The 15,793-nt window shown below is 38.1% G+C and overlaps 1 protein-coding gene and 1 long non-coding RNA gene across 3 annotated transcripts in view; both read right to left on the bottom strand.

The window, feature by feature from the left end:
- ARHGEF3 (Rho guanine nucleotide exchange factor 3) overlaps nt 1-15,793 on the bottom strand; it is a 103,072-nt gene that overhangs the window by 55,129 nt on the left and 32,150 nt on the right. The window contains 1 exon segment of the mRNA XM_030283095.4: nt 13,958-14,024. Within this exon segment, the coding sequence (XP_030138955.4) occupies nt 13,958-14,024 (67 nt within the window).
- LOC115496955 (uncharacterized) lies at nt 424-5,090 on the bottom strand. 2 transcript variants are annotated; one of them, XR_012057920.1, is made up of 2 exons: nt 3,301-5,090; nt 424-2,861 (listed from the first exon to the last, which is right to left on the bottom strand). It is a non-coding gene; the product is annotated as an uncharacterized lncRNA (long non-coding RNA). The 2 variants fall into 2 exon arrangements; XR_003962472.4 differs by having other exon boundaries at nt 424-1,665.

The following is a 15,793-nucleotide window of genomic DNA, read 5'->3' as shown; positions in this document are numbered from 1 at the left end:
AGAGCATCTCTTTATTAGAATTTGTATGTACATGAACCAAACTAAATTGAAAAACATTATGATCCTGTTTGCCGTGCTGGGAAAACAGGCAAGCTTGGAACACTTTGATAACTTTTTTTTGCACAGTATTTAGAGACCTTAAAAAACGGGTATACACCTGTATGAAAATAGTAGCAAGTACACACTCTGATGAGAAATGTATTTGTGTTTTCTGACTGACCACACAGGTGCATTACCTGCATCTGAACATGTACCTCCAGGCTGAAAAAGCTTTTTCTATCATAATTTTGAATCCTCATGTTTGTGTTACTGTTGCTCAAAAGGCTTTGCCTACATCCACAGTTACAGAGCCAGGACACTTCCTGGCCTTAGCACAGCAGGAAAGAGTTGCTTTCTATAATTATCTCACAGGAGATGAGAAGGTAAGATATCCAATTATATATTAAAGTATTTATTTCATTAAAGGAATTAGAGCAATAAGACATTATTCCTTATTGTTATAAGAAAGGCTGGATTAACACAGTCTCCATCACCGGGTATTAATTACCAATATCACAGATTTATACTTTACCACCTGGGAGATGAAATGCAAAGATGCACAAAAATAGTTTGACAAAACCCATCCTGTGATGGTGAAGGAAATGCTTTTCAGAAGAGCTGCTGACTTTTGTTAAATCATCTCTCCATTCTAAATTCTTAGAAATGTGTCTGCACAGAGACTGGTATCAGTCCAGTTTCCCACCCGGCACCCATTCAGCTGGCAGGAGCCCTGGATACTGGTGTTAGGAACAGGACTTGCTTGTTCCTGATATTCCAAAGAAAACAAACAAATGAAAAAACAGACTCTGTTACAGAACAGCAAAAACTGCAATGGTGGGGAGGTCATCTCTGCCACTGATGACTTTCATACTTCTCAAACACTTCCATCTCTGCTGGCCAAAATGGCAGCTCCTTGGCAGCCTCCCTTCACCACAGCCAGCAGGCTCTGCTTCTGCACTGCTTGTGATGGATTGGAGATTTTCCGGTCCATGTAATGTAAAAGGAACACTGAAGTGAACAATGAAATGAAAGTTATGTTCAATGTGTTTAACATGAACAACAGGAAATGGGTGTGCATGTACGGGATGCTGTAAGGACAAGGATTAGCACAGCTTTGTTTGAGGACTGGTATTTACTTTGTCTTTATTTAACCTTCTTCCTTCCCCTTTTTAGAAGACAGGGGAGAGGACCAGTAACTGGAATCTAGAACATTTAAATACACTAACATTTCTGCAAACTTTACAGTAAAGTCCAAAGCAAATTCAGCTAAATAAGTCACATTTATTTCTTCTCCACAGGAGATTTTTGTTGCATGAGAATCCTTTCTCAGCCAGAATCTGAACACTCCTACATAAACTATGCTTCTAATTAACACAATCAATATCTAATAATTTTAAACTCACCTACTATATAAATAAAAAATAAGATGCAATATAAAAGAGTCCATACACTATTTAGTTTCAGCTTCTGTTCTTCTTTCAAACACTTTTCAGCTGGGATCTGTCAGATCCAGTTCTGTATGTCTCCAAGTAACATAACCAGTCAGCATGCAAGTAGTCCCTGGATTCCTTAGTCTTCGGCAAGCTGAGGTGATGAATTTGCAGGTCCTGGCCTTGTATGTTTGTGCTGAGGGAGTTTAGCATAGGATTGGTTGTAAAAGCAAGAATAATCAAAGTGGGTTTTTTTTTAATGCTCTAACTCTATTCTTAAAGGTTTTGTGCACTTGCAGGCACACAGGCTCTTGAACATCGAGTCACAGAATCCCTTAGGCTGGAAAATCCCTCTAAGATCACCAAGTCCAACCATTAGCCCAGCACTGCCAAGCCACCACTAACTCACGTCCCTCAGAACCACAACTACATGGCATTAAAAAACCTCCCAGGATGGTGATTCCACCACTGGCCTAGGCAGCCCATTCCAGTGTTTGACAGTGCTTTTAGTGAAGAAATTTTCCTTAATATCCAATCTAAACCTTCCCAGGTGCAACTTGAGGTTGCTTCCTCTTGTCCTGTCACTTGTTACACCTGGAAAAACCGACTGATCTCCACCTGGCTACACCTTCCTATCAGGTGTTGTAGATCCATAAGGTTTCCATGTCCCTGATTTGTCTGGCACTACAGCCCCCTGCCTTGATCACATATTTCTGAAAACTTCAAAGTACAGTTTTAGTCAACTTATACACAATATTTTGAAATAACTTGGATTCCTAAATGAGATTTTATTTTTTTAAGTTTTCCAAGAAAGGATGCTGTAAACTGGGGCTGGAGCTGCAAAATCTGAGATCACTTCTGTTCACTGGTGTCCCTAATGGGCTACTTTTATTCACATATTAACAGTCCAAAATCAAAGCTCAACACAAATCATTAAGAACAAGCAAGTACTAAATGTTAGCCACTGCAACATGTAAGACAGGAAAGTTTTTATACAGCAGTTTGAAATGACAGATCTTAACTCTATACTTTGTTCTGCTCTTGATGAATATGACAGTCAGGAAGCATTTATCCCCAAAATATCTAACCTGAATCTCCCTTGCCATGAAAAAGCCCATTTATTCCCATGCTGCACTTTGCAAATACAGAGAACTAGTGCCCACTTTGCAATTGTTTACACACACTCAGATAAACCTATACTCACATCTTATATCACCTTGCTTTTCTATACACAAGACAGACCGAATATTTTAAACCTTCCTCAAAGGCTGTATTATCTACAGCTACTATCGACCTTGCTACTTTTCTGTCCACATCTCTCCAAACTGTGTCCATAAGAGCAGCCAGTTTTCCAGGTGATACCACATCCACATGCTGCAGAGCAGAATCATCCTGCAGTGTAAATACAGCGTAAGTAGATGTGTTACAGCTTTCACTTTGACAATGGAGACAATAATGCATCTCACTATAAATATTCCTCTTTAAGCCCTAGCATAAACTAAAATTCACATATTCAGGCAAGGAGACTGAGGCAGAGATGTTTACATGGGTATGACAGATAAGCAGAAGACCTAAACCCATCACCCTGCGGCAACAAACAACCAATACAGAGAGAAAAATAAACCATCCTCCATCCCATTCGGAATAGCAGAGTACGTTTCCTCAACTTTCAGCAAATTTTTTTCCTTACATAAGGAAACATTCCTGCCAAGCAACATTTCGGTTTAATCAATACCCAATCTTAAATCGTGGCACACTTGGAAGGAATATCTGTGCAATTCCAACCTGCACACAAACAATAAAAAGTTACAAAATCCTGATTCACCCTTACCTGATGATGCACAAATAAGCAGCACCACACCATGGGTTACTTTGTATCGTACTCAGATTTTAGCAGGTTCCTTAATTTTCAGCGTGACAGTGGAAAGCCTTTGCTACAAAGGAGCGCCTATGTCTGTCCCTCAGTTTTCGGCAGGAACTCCTCCCCATGCAGCCACACGGTTTGCTCTCGCTTCCTGTCATGCAGTGCACTGCAAGTGTCAGAAGCTGGTCTGCACTGTTGTGGCTATCTCTGTCATGGTTTTTCTCTCAAAATAATATTTTAAACAGACAAAAGTGTTTTACAAACAGCCAAAACGTGAACAGCACCAGTATGATGAAAGTAAAGATATCACTAAGAGGTTTCTAAAATAACAGATAGGTATTTGGGAACTTTGAGCCTCAATAACTGAAATATTCCATCTCCACCTGTGTAATTCTTAAACAGCAGCAATGGGCTTTAAACTCAAGGGAAGACAACTATGTCCAAATGCAGTTGTCTCAGCACACAAAACAGCTGGTAGATACTGGGCAGAATTTTTAAGTATTTATTTTACAGATTTCTTTTCTTTAGCATTTGAGAAGTTACAGGATGTGTTTAGGAAGAATTCTTAAATTAATGGAGGCATAATGGTAAAAATTAAGTACAGATTGTTTTAGAATCCACCCGAAATAAAGGAGCAAATATAAGCATAGCAGAGCACCCCAATTTTGCATGTAAGGACAAGTGCAGACTCTTATTTTATCCCTAGAAATTCAATATAATTAGAAAGAAAGAATTACACCTCACTCTTCATCTGCCCCTATCCTGTTTAGTCTTTTGTGACTTGCTCAGATCTACAAACACAGAGCTGGTTTTTCTATCACCAGAATTCTGCATTCTTCCAGTGGGCAAGAATGTAAAAAAAAAAAAAAAAAATTAATTTGGGTAGCAAGATAACAGCAATTCAAACCTAATCTTTAAAGAAAATAAGTCCTTAGTGAGCTGGTACAATCTTTCTTCAGAATAAAAAATTTCTGCTGAGCTGGGAGGAAGAAGATAAAAGGTGAAACTGATACCAGTGAGCAACCAGTTTCTTTGAGAAGAGAAGCCATGACATCTCTGCAGACAGAAAATACTGACTGAAAGGCCTTTCAGAAAGCAGACATTTTACGCCAAGACTTAAAAAATTCTGAAGCACATCACGCTCAGTGAATGCTACTGACCTATCTTCTCTGCCCAAAAGTGAGGCAAACCCAACCTAGCCATCTTCTTTTCAGACCCTTCCAGCAGAATATAGTGTATTTTTCCAAGGAAATACATATAAATTCTATATATAAGCCTGCAATATTTTACAAGTATTATTTATAACAACATTATAAATATTTTTAAGTATGCATTTTACATATCCTGAGAACATTACTTCAAATCACATTAGTATCATATTATATACACTGAACATATAGGCTGCATATATACATATCATATTATATTCATCTTCCATTGGAATGGGATATCCCATTTCAAAACACATCACAGAACCCAGGAATTGCAAAAATCTGTCATCATGAATGAAATTTAAGAGCTTCAACAGATCTGAATTTACTTTGAAAATTTAATTTAGTATTATTAAAGAAATGTTACAGTATGTTCTTGCACATGCTTAGATTGTAAATTCTTTAGAGAAATAGTAGTTTATTAATATGTTTGTGTAATATCCAGCAAAGCAGAGACCTTATTTTCTGGTTGCTACTGTGATAACAAAATTTGTTTCCAGGCTGCCATAAATAGAAGGCACCATCATTTTGTTCTTACTAAGCATTTGTGTCTGTGGGAATCCAGGGCTTCCCTCTGGCTGCCCTGGCAGGTCTGGGACCCTGGCAGGGGTCAGGAACCCCCCTGGACAGAGCCCCGAGAGACACTGTCTGTGATCTCTGTCCATGGAAAAGAGTTTTCAATCTTACAGGATGAATTACAAGCTTTGAGTGTTTGATAAGAGTAATAATAAAGTGTGACACGGGTGCAAGAGTAAAATTTTAGGTTTCTAGATTAGGGGTTCAGAGGGGACAAGATGGAGGAATTGGGTGTGTCTTGTCCTTTTCCTCCTTCTTCATGCCCTCCATGTTTCACTGTGGTGTTGGCATTTTTCTATTGGTTTAGGCTGAGGACCCACTGTTCAACGTAGATGATAGATATTGGCACATTATTGTAAATATAGTACACGTAGTTTCTGGTATATAATGTTTGTACCATCCCACTGAGGGCAGAGCCCCACACGCTGCCCTGCAGGACAGAGCTGCGGCAGGGCAGCAGAACATGTTAGAGATAAACAGAATAAACAACCTTGAAACAGCACAGACCAATTATGGCTTCTTCTTTGGCAACGGGGCAGAAAGACAGAGACTTTCTACAATCTCGGAATCACCAATACCCACAGATTCCGACAGTGTCAGATTGCAAAAGATGGCCATCATTTTTCACATTATAACCACAACATTAGCTTTCAAGAAGAATTTTGTTCTTATGTTTAGAGATAATTAGGATTCATTCTACAAATCCAGTTGACCAAATCCAGTCGTGAAAGCACCTCTGTGTTTGGAATGAATGGGAGTCCTCATGGAGAAACCAACAGACCCACTCAAAATGCTTCCTCCAAATCAAGAAGAACTCAAAATTCCTTTTCTTTTCCCATCAGCTTCAGGACTGTTTATAAGCTGTTTCAGAATCTGAGAACTTTTCAGGAGGTTTTCCTTCTCTCCTGGTCTTTAAAAGGATTTTGTTTAGCTTTAGGTCACAAGTAGAACTTGACAAATAAATTAGAACCTGTAGGACTGCAGAGGGACTGGAAAAGGAGAGGAAGATGTTAGAACAAAACATCCAGTATGGAGGATTTCCCAACTGTCTTTGGATATACTTTTGAAACCTTTTCCAAAAGTGTAGTCCATCTATTTACTTTTTTAAAAATTTAATCCACAGTTTAAAATAATAATACCAAAGCACTACCTAATTGAAAACTTTTACAATCAATTTAGAATGATCAGTGAGTTTTTGTAGTATAAGCACTAGGAGATTAGACAACAAACCATCAAAACAATTTGGGGAAAATGGAAAGTCACATTAATAATGTATCTTTGTAACAGGCTGTGATAGCACCAAGTTCTCCTGCAAGCATCACAACTAGTAAAACCAAACACAACACCCACGTGTGCAACCCTACATTTGCACTAGACAATTTAAAATAAAATTGCTAATATGAAACAATGTAGCATCAATAAATACTAACATATAGTTCAAAACTGCTTCTAAAATGTTGGTTTCTCAGACTGAGTGGCATCAAAGTCAGCTGGACAAGATCATCACTCAGTTAACCATTACAGGTTTCTGAAACAAAGTCACAGGAAATAGTAATTTCACATCACGTGTTCTTAAAGAGCAGCCACTGGTGGAGTGGGGAGAAACAAAGACAAAGAAATGGGCAGAGTGGTTTGAGTTAAACTGAACAGGGGTCAAGTTCATCTGCTGCTGAACAAAGAAAAGAACAGTAAATGACAGCAGGAGTACAAGGTAACACCCAGTCCATGATTAAAGACAGGAAATCTGCTCTATAACAGAACATCCAACCTAGCATAAGAGAATCACAATTGGACCTATCTGCTTTATCACATGCTGCTTCTGGCTCAGTATTGTTTGTATGTGTAAAATACCTGGCATGGAGGGTTTATACATAAAGAATATTTCTACTATAAATAACAAACCACACCCAGAGCAAAAATAAACTTGTCACAAAGCACTTAGAAAGATCCATAAAACAAAATCCTGTAACAGTAGCAGAATGACCACATGAAGTACTGAAAAAAAAATCAAGTCTTTGAAAAGATAAAATGAAACTTTACAAAACCCCTGCAAATGGGAGATATCACAGTATTTTCATTATCAGAAAAATTCAAGGTATTAATTGAATAACTGAGCTTTAGTAAGCAGAATATCTACCCTTTACAACAAAAGTCACGAGTGAAGAGTCTTGCAGGTGTCAAAGTCTGTGGAGGTCTTTTCAGGAATGCCTCAGCCAAGTGTTCTATAAGGGCCTCAATACTCTTGCCCCAAGAAACATAGAATCTAAATATAACTGCCATGTAATCAAGTTGGAAGCATCTCTGTAAACTAGGTGGACAGTTTAATGGCTATGTACTTAATTCAGAGATTATTTCAGATGTAAAAACCATGAAAGTTTAATAAAACAGCTACTGAATTGAAGCTTAATGAAGCCAGTGCAAACTCCTAAGCAGTACAGCACTCCCTAGGTAGCACGAGCAGTAGTAGCTCATAAAACATGCACAGGTTTGTCTACCTGAGTCCCCCAACTATTGGAATCTTGGAATGTTGAAGTCTAAAGGCCAGCCAGCATAATTCTTCTTTATAACTAATTATAAACAACTCACAGCTGTAGCTCCAACACATTCATGTTGCCACACTACTGTATGCTGAAGACCTTGTAACTTATAGAACACACTGACCCTACAAAACTACATGGCCATTTATTACAGGCCTAAGAACCCAACATATCAACAAACTGTGTTTGGCTGGAATTTCAAATAAAACATTCTAGTGTGATGTGGCTCATCTTGCATCACACACTATGGGTAGAATTATGGTGATTTAAGCCATGCTGACTCAGCACATGGCTTTGGAATAATACGTTTTTTAATTCTTCAAATTTGTCTAACTGGTCACTCTGAATTTGTTTTTGAATCCAGTGTATACATTAAGAATATGACAATTCTGATGTGTTTTGAAACTGCAGATGGAATTGACTGCTATCCAGTTACGCAAATGCCACACAATGAATTTCTGATAGCATCTCTATTTGTGTGCCAATATAAACCTTACTGTTCCAAGAGAAATTAGTCTTGTGACTAATCAACAACAGTTCCAGTGGTTTCTTCAAAACCAATAACAAGCTAAACCATTTAAAACTCTGCCCATAGATTAAGCAGGGATACACCAAACCCAACTCTTTAACAAACAAAAATCCATCTCCAGGATGAATATTTGCTACCATTTATAAGCTCTTGTCTTCTGAACCAGAAATTGTGTATCATGGAAGGAGATTCGTAATGCTCCATATATTGCTGCTATGAATGGTGTGAAGCAATGTTTCCCTTCTCCTGCGGTGCTCCCAAGAAAGAACTGCAAGAACAGACTTACAGAATTAAAAGAGAAGGGCTGAGACAAACTCAAACAGAAGAGCTTGAACCCACTGTAAGACAGAGGAAGAGATCTAAAAGGAGTGAGTGGCACACAGGAATTCATCATCTGTTGGAAAGCAGAAAAGGAATATGGAATTCTTCTGTTCAAAGACAAAGGGGGGGGAGATGGGTCAGGGATTGAGTATCTTTAACCTTATGCAGGTTAGAAGACATGGGACTCTGCAAAGGCAAAGGAGGAGAGCAGCCATGGGGAGCTGGGATACCAGCTGGACTCCCCTGCTCAGAGTCTCTCTATGGCACGGGAAGGAACTGACTGCTGACTGCTATGCCACAAGAGGAACAATTCCACTCCCAGCTACGCTGTGAGTACACAAAATAGTCACTTATAAAAACATGCTGTCAGTGACAAAGTAACCATCCTCCTCCAAGGAAGCTGCTTAAATGGTGCATAGGAGTAAACTTAACTAACAAAAAAACCACGTGTTTTTTAATGCATATGATACCTTGTGTTTTAAAATCATACTGGACATACCAAGAGATTATGGTATTTAAGCACATTTGATTTAGAGACAGTAATGCATAACATTGTTTCAACAAGTATGAAAAAAGGCCTGTGTGATGCCACTTCTAACAAGGTTCTGTTATAGGTAACATCATTGCTTAGGCAAACAACTATCAGTGGATACAGAAATTAAATATAACCAGGCAGAATCCAGGAGTGGTACAGACGTACTTTCTGTGGTAGCAAATAATCATATAATTTATCCAATTATTCATCAAACTGAAGCCAGGATAAAACTTTTTTCTTAAAAATTATTATCCTGTTGAGATTCATGCACCCTGAATGGGATAACTGAAGTGTACCAATCTGCACAAAAATATACTGTTTTCCAAATACTGTCTGAAAAGTGTGGAATTCTTCTCATTTGGCATGACAGACACCTTTACCTCCACAAACACATATGCAGTAAAACCAGCACAGAAACCACTTACATGTCTAAAATTTACTTTCAGCATATTTAACACTTTTTTATTACAGGTTTCTCATAAATTAGATCAGCCTTCCTCACAGGTGACCACATATGCAGCTCAGTTAGATGCTTTTGAAAAACTAGAAAGGAAACAAGAAAGGAGGAAATAGGACGAAGCCTCACTGCAATAAATCTTCAGGCAACTGCACACTAAACACATACCTCAAACTATTTCAAGTACAAGATGTTAGTTTAGATTTCACTATTTTCAGCACTGAAGATCTGCAGTCAAATTTGTTGTGTGCAGCAGGGAGGAAATAAAGAAACCATAATAATGGTTCAGAAGTTTGCATAAAGCATGCAGGAAATTATGCTCTCAGTGGAACAGTGAAGAGGCGTATCAGAGTCAAGTGCAGACAAAACCAGCATCCTCTTCAGTTCTGCCTACAGCCCGATATTTTTCACTAATCAGGTAACTGCTTTTCTTTTGATTGACTGTCAGTTTCTTCATAGTTACCTCAAATGTCATCATAGCAGCACTGTATACCACTACTTCTGCAAATTTACCTTTTTTTTTTTTTTTTTAGAAAAACAATCATTTGAAGACTTCCATTTGCATATCCAAGCCTAGAAGTTTATTCTGCTGTCATAAACAAAGTGGGGGCTTTTAAGGGAGCAGAAAGGGAGACAGATAAAGCGCTGAAATCTCAAAGTCTCAAAAGATTCTTATTCTTCTTTAATTCAGAACTTCCTTGTTTATAAAACTGACTGCTCTTAGCATGGTAGAAAACATACGAGCATATAACTCAAGAATGTAGCATAACTACCAAAAAAAACACAGAAGCTTTAAACCTCACATCTCCTAATTGTGTGTGGATGACTACACATGTAATTCTCATTTGATGGAATGCTTTGTGAAATGAAGCTGTTTCCCACTCTACACAGCAACATAACACATTCTTTCCACAGACACTCAGAGCAGCATATTGACCTGCTCTCTCTTATAAGCACCAAACAACGATGTAGAGGAAAGCCACTTATCTGCATCAAGGTTTTAAGGGAAGGGTGGCATGGAGATAGGAAGGACAGTGAGAGTTAATGGTAATCAGAAGATAAAGCAAAAATAGAATTCATACTATTTTCTGTGCCAAGATCTGTGCTGGTGTTTTCTTTATATTCATTATTGACCTGCCTCTGAACTGCCCTATCCCTTCAGATATTTGTACTTCTTCTCCTTACCAAGTCCCAGCCACAATTTGCTCCCCACTGACATCATCTTATCATCTCAGGGTCAGCACTTTCAAAGGCTGAACTGATAAACTTGCAGTGCTCTGTGGATTTCTGCCTCCACTTTATACTTCCATCTCTCTGCTTTTATACTCACTAGCTTTCCTCCATTTCTTTACTCTATACATTTCCTCCCTCTCTCACAATTCTTTCACAGCTCTTTGCTTTTTCCACCCTGACTATCCCTTTTTCCAAGTTGCAGATTCCTCCTCTTTCCTTCCCCAATCCTATACCCAAGACAGAATTTTGCTTTTATTCCTTTTCTATAGTCTATATACCTTTGCTTCATTCTTTTTCTATTTTAAGTATCACATTTAACACCTAATCTCCTAAATTCTGGTCTTTCCTTCAGTATGGGATATTCTTATCTCCATGGGGTCTGTGTTTCTTCCTCTGGAATGACAGCTGTCACTATAAGTATTTTCCCTTTATAATAGTCTATTTGCTAGACCTGACTATAAACATGTCTTCAAACCCCAAATTAACCCGATGCTTTCTGTGATTGCAGGAGGAGCTTACAGCATAAAGATTTCACTGCTCAGTAACATAAAGTCTAAATTTTATCTCAACCATGTTTGGTTTATTTGGTAAAAAAAAAATTATGAACTCCTTCCTCCACACTGATATCTAAGCACTGCCCAAAACTCTGGAAGTCACTGCTACCACTATCTAAAAATGACAGAAACATGATGTCATTCTGACTTTAAAATCCCCATTGAGAGAGTTGAACATGCTCTCTAACCATGGAGCTCAAAAGAGCTGCTCAGGATGGAAATCAGCTTCTGATAAATTAAAGTAAGGAAAAGAGAAGTGCAGAGTAGTTTCTTTGGTAAATGTGTCACATCCGGGCCTTCCTTATCTTACTCTGAGGTTTACGTTGGTGTATTTTCCAGGTTTCTTTAACACGTCCTTTTATCAGCGTGATGCAGAGACATTTCAACTGAGTGAACTGACGGCAAAGCAAGGACAGGGAGGTGAACACAATGTTGCAATTCTGTGCTAATCACTTTATTCTTTATTATTATTATTTGTGACTGTTGAAATGATCCTGTATTACAGTCTGTAACAATAGAAATAGAAGTTTAAAAAAACATAGCCATGAATAAGTCAGCTCCAGAGTTGTGGCTGTTATACTCGGCTATTGCTCTGCTCCACTGTCAACATTAACCTAGTTATTTTAGCCAGTAGGGTTTTAGTCCTGTTTGAGAAGAGGCATCAAACCCAACCTATTACCTTTCACCATCTCTATGAAAACCTGTGTGACTTCAAGTCTGCTCACTGGGCTTTTCATAACACATTTTTTCCATCCATCAAAATAAAATTAATGCTTACACAATGCAAATATCAACAGACACTTAGACACTCTTTTCTAGTGCTCGGCTATCTTGGCTTCAGCATCCAATCAGATCAAGCGAACAACTCAAACAGGTTCTTCCCTTATGCAGCCATTTATGTCTAACAATTAACTGCAATTGCCTACCACTCACTGTGTGAAATATTATAGCTGTAGAACTTGGCATCTGTGTTACTATCTTCTAAGTTTCCTTAAAAATAAGACAGCAGCCACTGCCACAGATCGTCATTTCTACACATGAAGGAAGCAGTTTGAAGAGCCATCAACTTGTTGCCTGTTTCCTCTCTAATACTACTATTTGTATCTCCTTTCAGGTTCTTGAAGGATTTTACTCCCCAGTTTTCCGTTCTGTATGTACAGCTCACTCTGCCTGCACCACACAGGATCACAGACCTCATGCTGCCACTGTGAAACCAGTCCTATGTCTTTAGTGAGCTACTGCTCTGAACTTGGCATCACTGTTTCTTCAGCTACAACTCACACCTACAGTACTCTTCCCACTATTTTCATACCCACCTTCTTCCACAATTACTTTTCCAGCACAGCTGGGAGAGAACTGAGGGAAACACTAGAGTCAATTTTATTTTTATACTGGCTCTGAAATGTATAATTAATCTACAGCTTAGAGGTTGTTGGTGTTTTGCCTACATTCTTGACCATGCCATTGTGAGGGAACTATTTTCTTGGTATCACCGAGAACTTCACCCTGGTGCAACACAAGAAACAGTGACAACAAAAAGCTCACAGTAAACAATAGTGGATACTCTACTTAAAACACCAGATTAGAATGCATAAATCAGTGAAAAATATTTTTTGTTTTAATAAAGTTGACCACATTAGGAACAACACAGATCAGTAAATCCATCAATGATATTAACTCTTTCAGCAAAGCTTTTAAGTAATGTCTGTCTACTTAACTATTTTGTTGAAAGAAGCTCAGAGGAAACAAATTTATAGTCTCCCAAATAGAAGTCAGTCTGCATGACTGGTAATGGTAATTTAGTGTTCATTATACTAAAAGAAGTCTGCAAAGCAGGAAAGCCTTTCCCTTAACCAAAAGATTAGTATGATTTAGATACAACATGCAGTGACTTCTCCTGGACTGTATCCCAGGCTCCAGTACTGCCACACATGGCAAATACGCCATTTCCACAACATCACCATCATGTGAAGTTGTACACCAAATGGTGTAGAAGGGCTCACAGGCCACGGGGACAGGGGATAACATGGCTGACTCTCTGAACAAATTAACCTACTAAGAAACTACCTCTGAAACCTGAAGAGGACAAGAATAAAAGCTCCTGGTACCACCAGCAAATACAAAGATTTTTAATGTCAGTTGCATTACTTTTTCATGTATCTTTTCAGTCAGTTTCATTGGGAACACACAAGCTTCCATATTTCCTTATTCAGCCAAGCAAATAGAAATAAAACCTATTCCCTTCTGCCTTGTAAGAGACACACAGCATTTTTGTTATTATGATTTAACTGTACTTCTGCAAAGACCACATATGCAAACTTGCAATAACTTTACAATATCTATATTAGAATTAAAAAGCATCAGTCCAGTTTCCATTATTTATTTTCAGATATGAAAACACACCCTATTTTTTTAAATTTAAAGTAGCTTAATGTACAGTGTGATTATGTCCTGCACCCCTCAGAAGAATACAAACACATTAAAAAAAAAAAAAAAAAAAAAAAGGCATTTTTAGAAAACCTTTTAACGAGGGTACAAAATTAAATGTTCCAGTCTAATTGTTTGCCGTGATTGTAGTCTTAACAGATCATGGCTGAACTACAAAGTTATACTGCAACAGAATGCAGCAGGAGGGAATGTTACACCCTGAACAAAACAATACAAAACTTACCCCTCTGAAATTCCAGCCCTTGGTGGAAGAAAACAAGGAAAAATTATTCTGTTGCTGCTGTTTCGGCCTGCAAGATGAGACAAAGAAAAGTGTTTACATTTTCAGCTGCCATATTTTCTATCTCAGTAACAGAGAATGACAATAGAGGGAGAAAAGAAGAACACATGCTTCAAGTACTAAGACATTTGGACTTCCTTGGCTGTACCTCTGACAGGTTTCTGTCTTCAGTCTAGTTACATGTTTTAACTCAAATTGAGCACTAAGGGACATGGCAGCCTTTCAAGCGTTCAGAGATGCTCCAACTTGATGTCTGACAGCAACTTATTCCTCCCCCTGATTTCCAGCAGAGACAACCTGACCCGAACAGTCTGTGAAGCTGCAATTACACCACGTGATGCAAGATGGTACAGCTGGACTGGAGGGGGACATTTCAGAGCCTTTAATCCTAACAGTGGAGCTACACAAAGCTGTAAAAAAGCAAGTTAGCCAGCCTCGTGTGACGCTAAAAACTAGAAGCTGACTTCTCTTTTTACTCCTTCCAAAAATCTTTCTCCTACTCTATAATTAACACTGGACAATTATTTCCAAAAAGTAACCATAACGTGGCCCACTTCTCTCCTAATGAGTGCTTTTTACCAGTAAGAGCCTCAATTAGGTCACAAAGGTAGGCAAACATTGCTGAGATTTTACACATGAAGTCAGATCAAAGCTCGAGTGACCTGCTGAAGCTGACCAGACCAACACATGGTTCGGCAGCAGGAGCCAAGTGCTGAGCCGGCTGCAACTCCAACCTTACGATTAGAAACGTTACAGAAGCGACCACAAATAGTAACAGGACATAAAAACTTGGTTAAAACCCAGCAAATTAAATGGCTGCTTGTCAAATCTCACCATCCAACAATAACATGACAGACACTGAAGTTAAAGCACTGAACTAACACACAAGTTCTTCCTGCTGCTTATAGGTCCTGAAGGACTCCAACACACCATAGCCCAATTTTTTTTTTTTTTTTTACAATCAGGATAGCAATAGTTTCCACTGTATTTTTTTCTGTCTTCTATTTTTTCGTGTAAAATATTTGGTGTATGAACGTTTTTGTTTTCATGTTCATTAAAACAAATCATAGAACTGTGATCACAGTAAATATTTTTTAGATGCCAGCATAATACAAACAATTATAATCATGAAAATTTTTGTAATATCGAAGGTTGAGATGTAAATCTTCTTAGTTTTTCACTGTACCAGCCTGCCAACCAGAAAAAATATGAATACTGAAGTGCATTGGTAAAGTCATTAAAGAGCACAAGGCAGCACACACACAGAATTTAGTGTTAAAGACTGTCCCAAAGTTTTTGATAAATCTTCCACTGCAGCTTTCCAAGTTAAAATATTTTGAAATTGAATTTCTAACATCAAAACCTCACTGGAACAGCAAGTGCATTATAAAAAGTGAAGAACGTGATTAACAAGAGTGAGTTACACAGATTAACAATTGTCCTACTGGTGTTTTCCACCTTTTCATTCACAGATGATCTCACACTGGAAACCAGTCAGGTTTTTGAGAAAGCACTGTGAGCTTTCTATAAAGTTGTGCTTCTTAGTAATTTTTAACAAAAATATATGTTTGAACTTACATTTCATCATTTTTACCTTATATTTTAATGCTGTCTGTGCATTTATTTTCCCACTTTGTTAAGAATTGCAGTAGTTCTATACTAAGATGAATGTAGGGGAAGCAAAAGATATTTCAACTTCAACAAAGCAAGTTTATGACAGTTTAGACAATATTTCAAGGGACATTAATGGCTTGATTAAAAACTATCTATTCCCCCAGT

This window comes from Taeniopygia guttata, chromosome 12, assembly GCF_048771995.1.
Source record: "Taeniopygia guttata chromosome 12, bTaeGut7.mat, whole genome shotgun sequence".
NCBI classification, from domain to species: domain Eukaryota; kingdom Metazoa; phylum Chordata; class Aves; order Passeriformes; family Estrildidae; genus Taeniopygia; species Taeniopygia guttata.
This window is presented reverse-complemented; position numbering and strand designations above follow the sequence as displayed.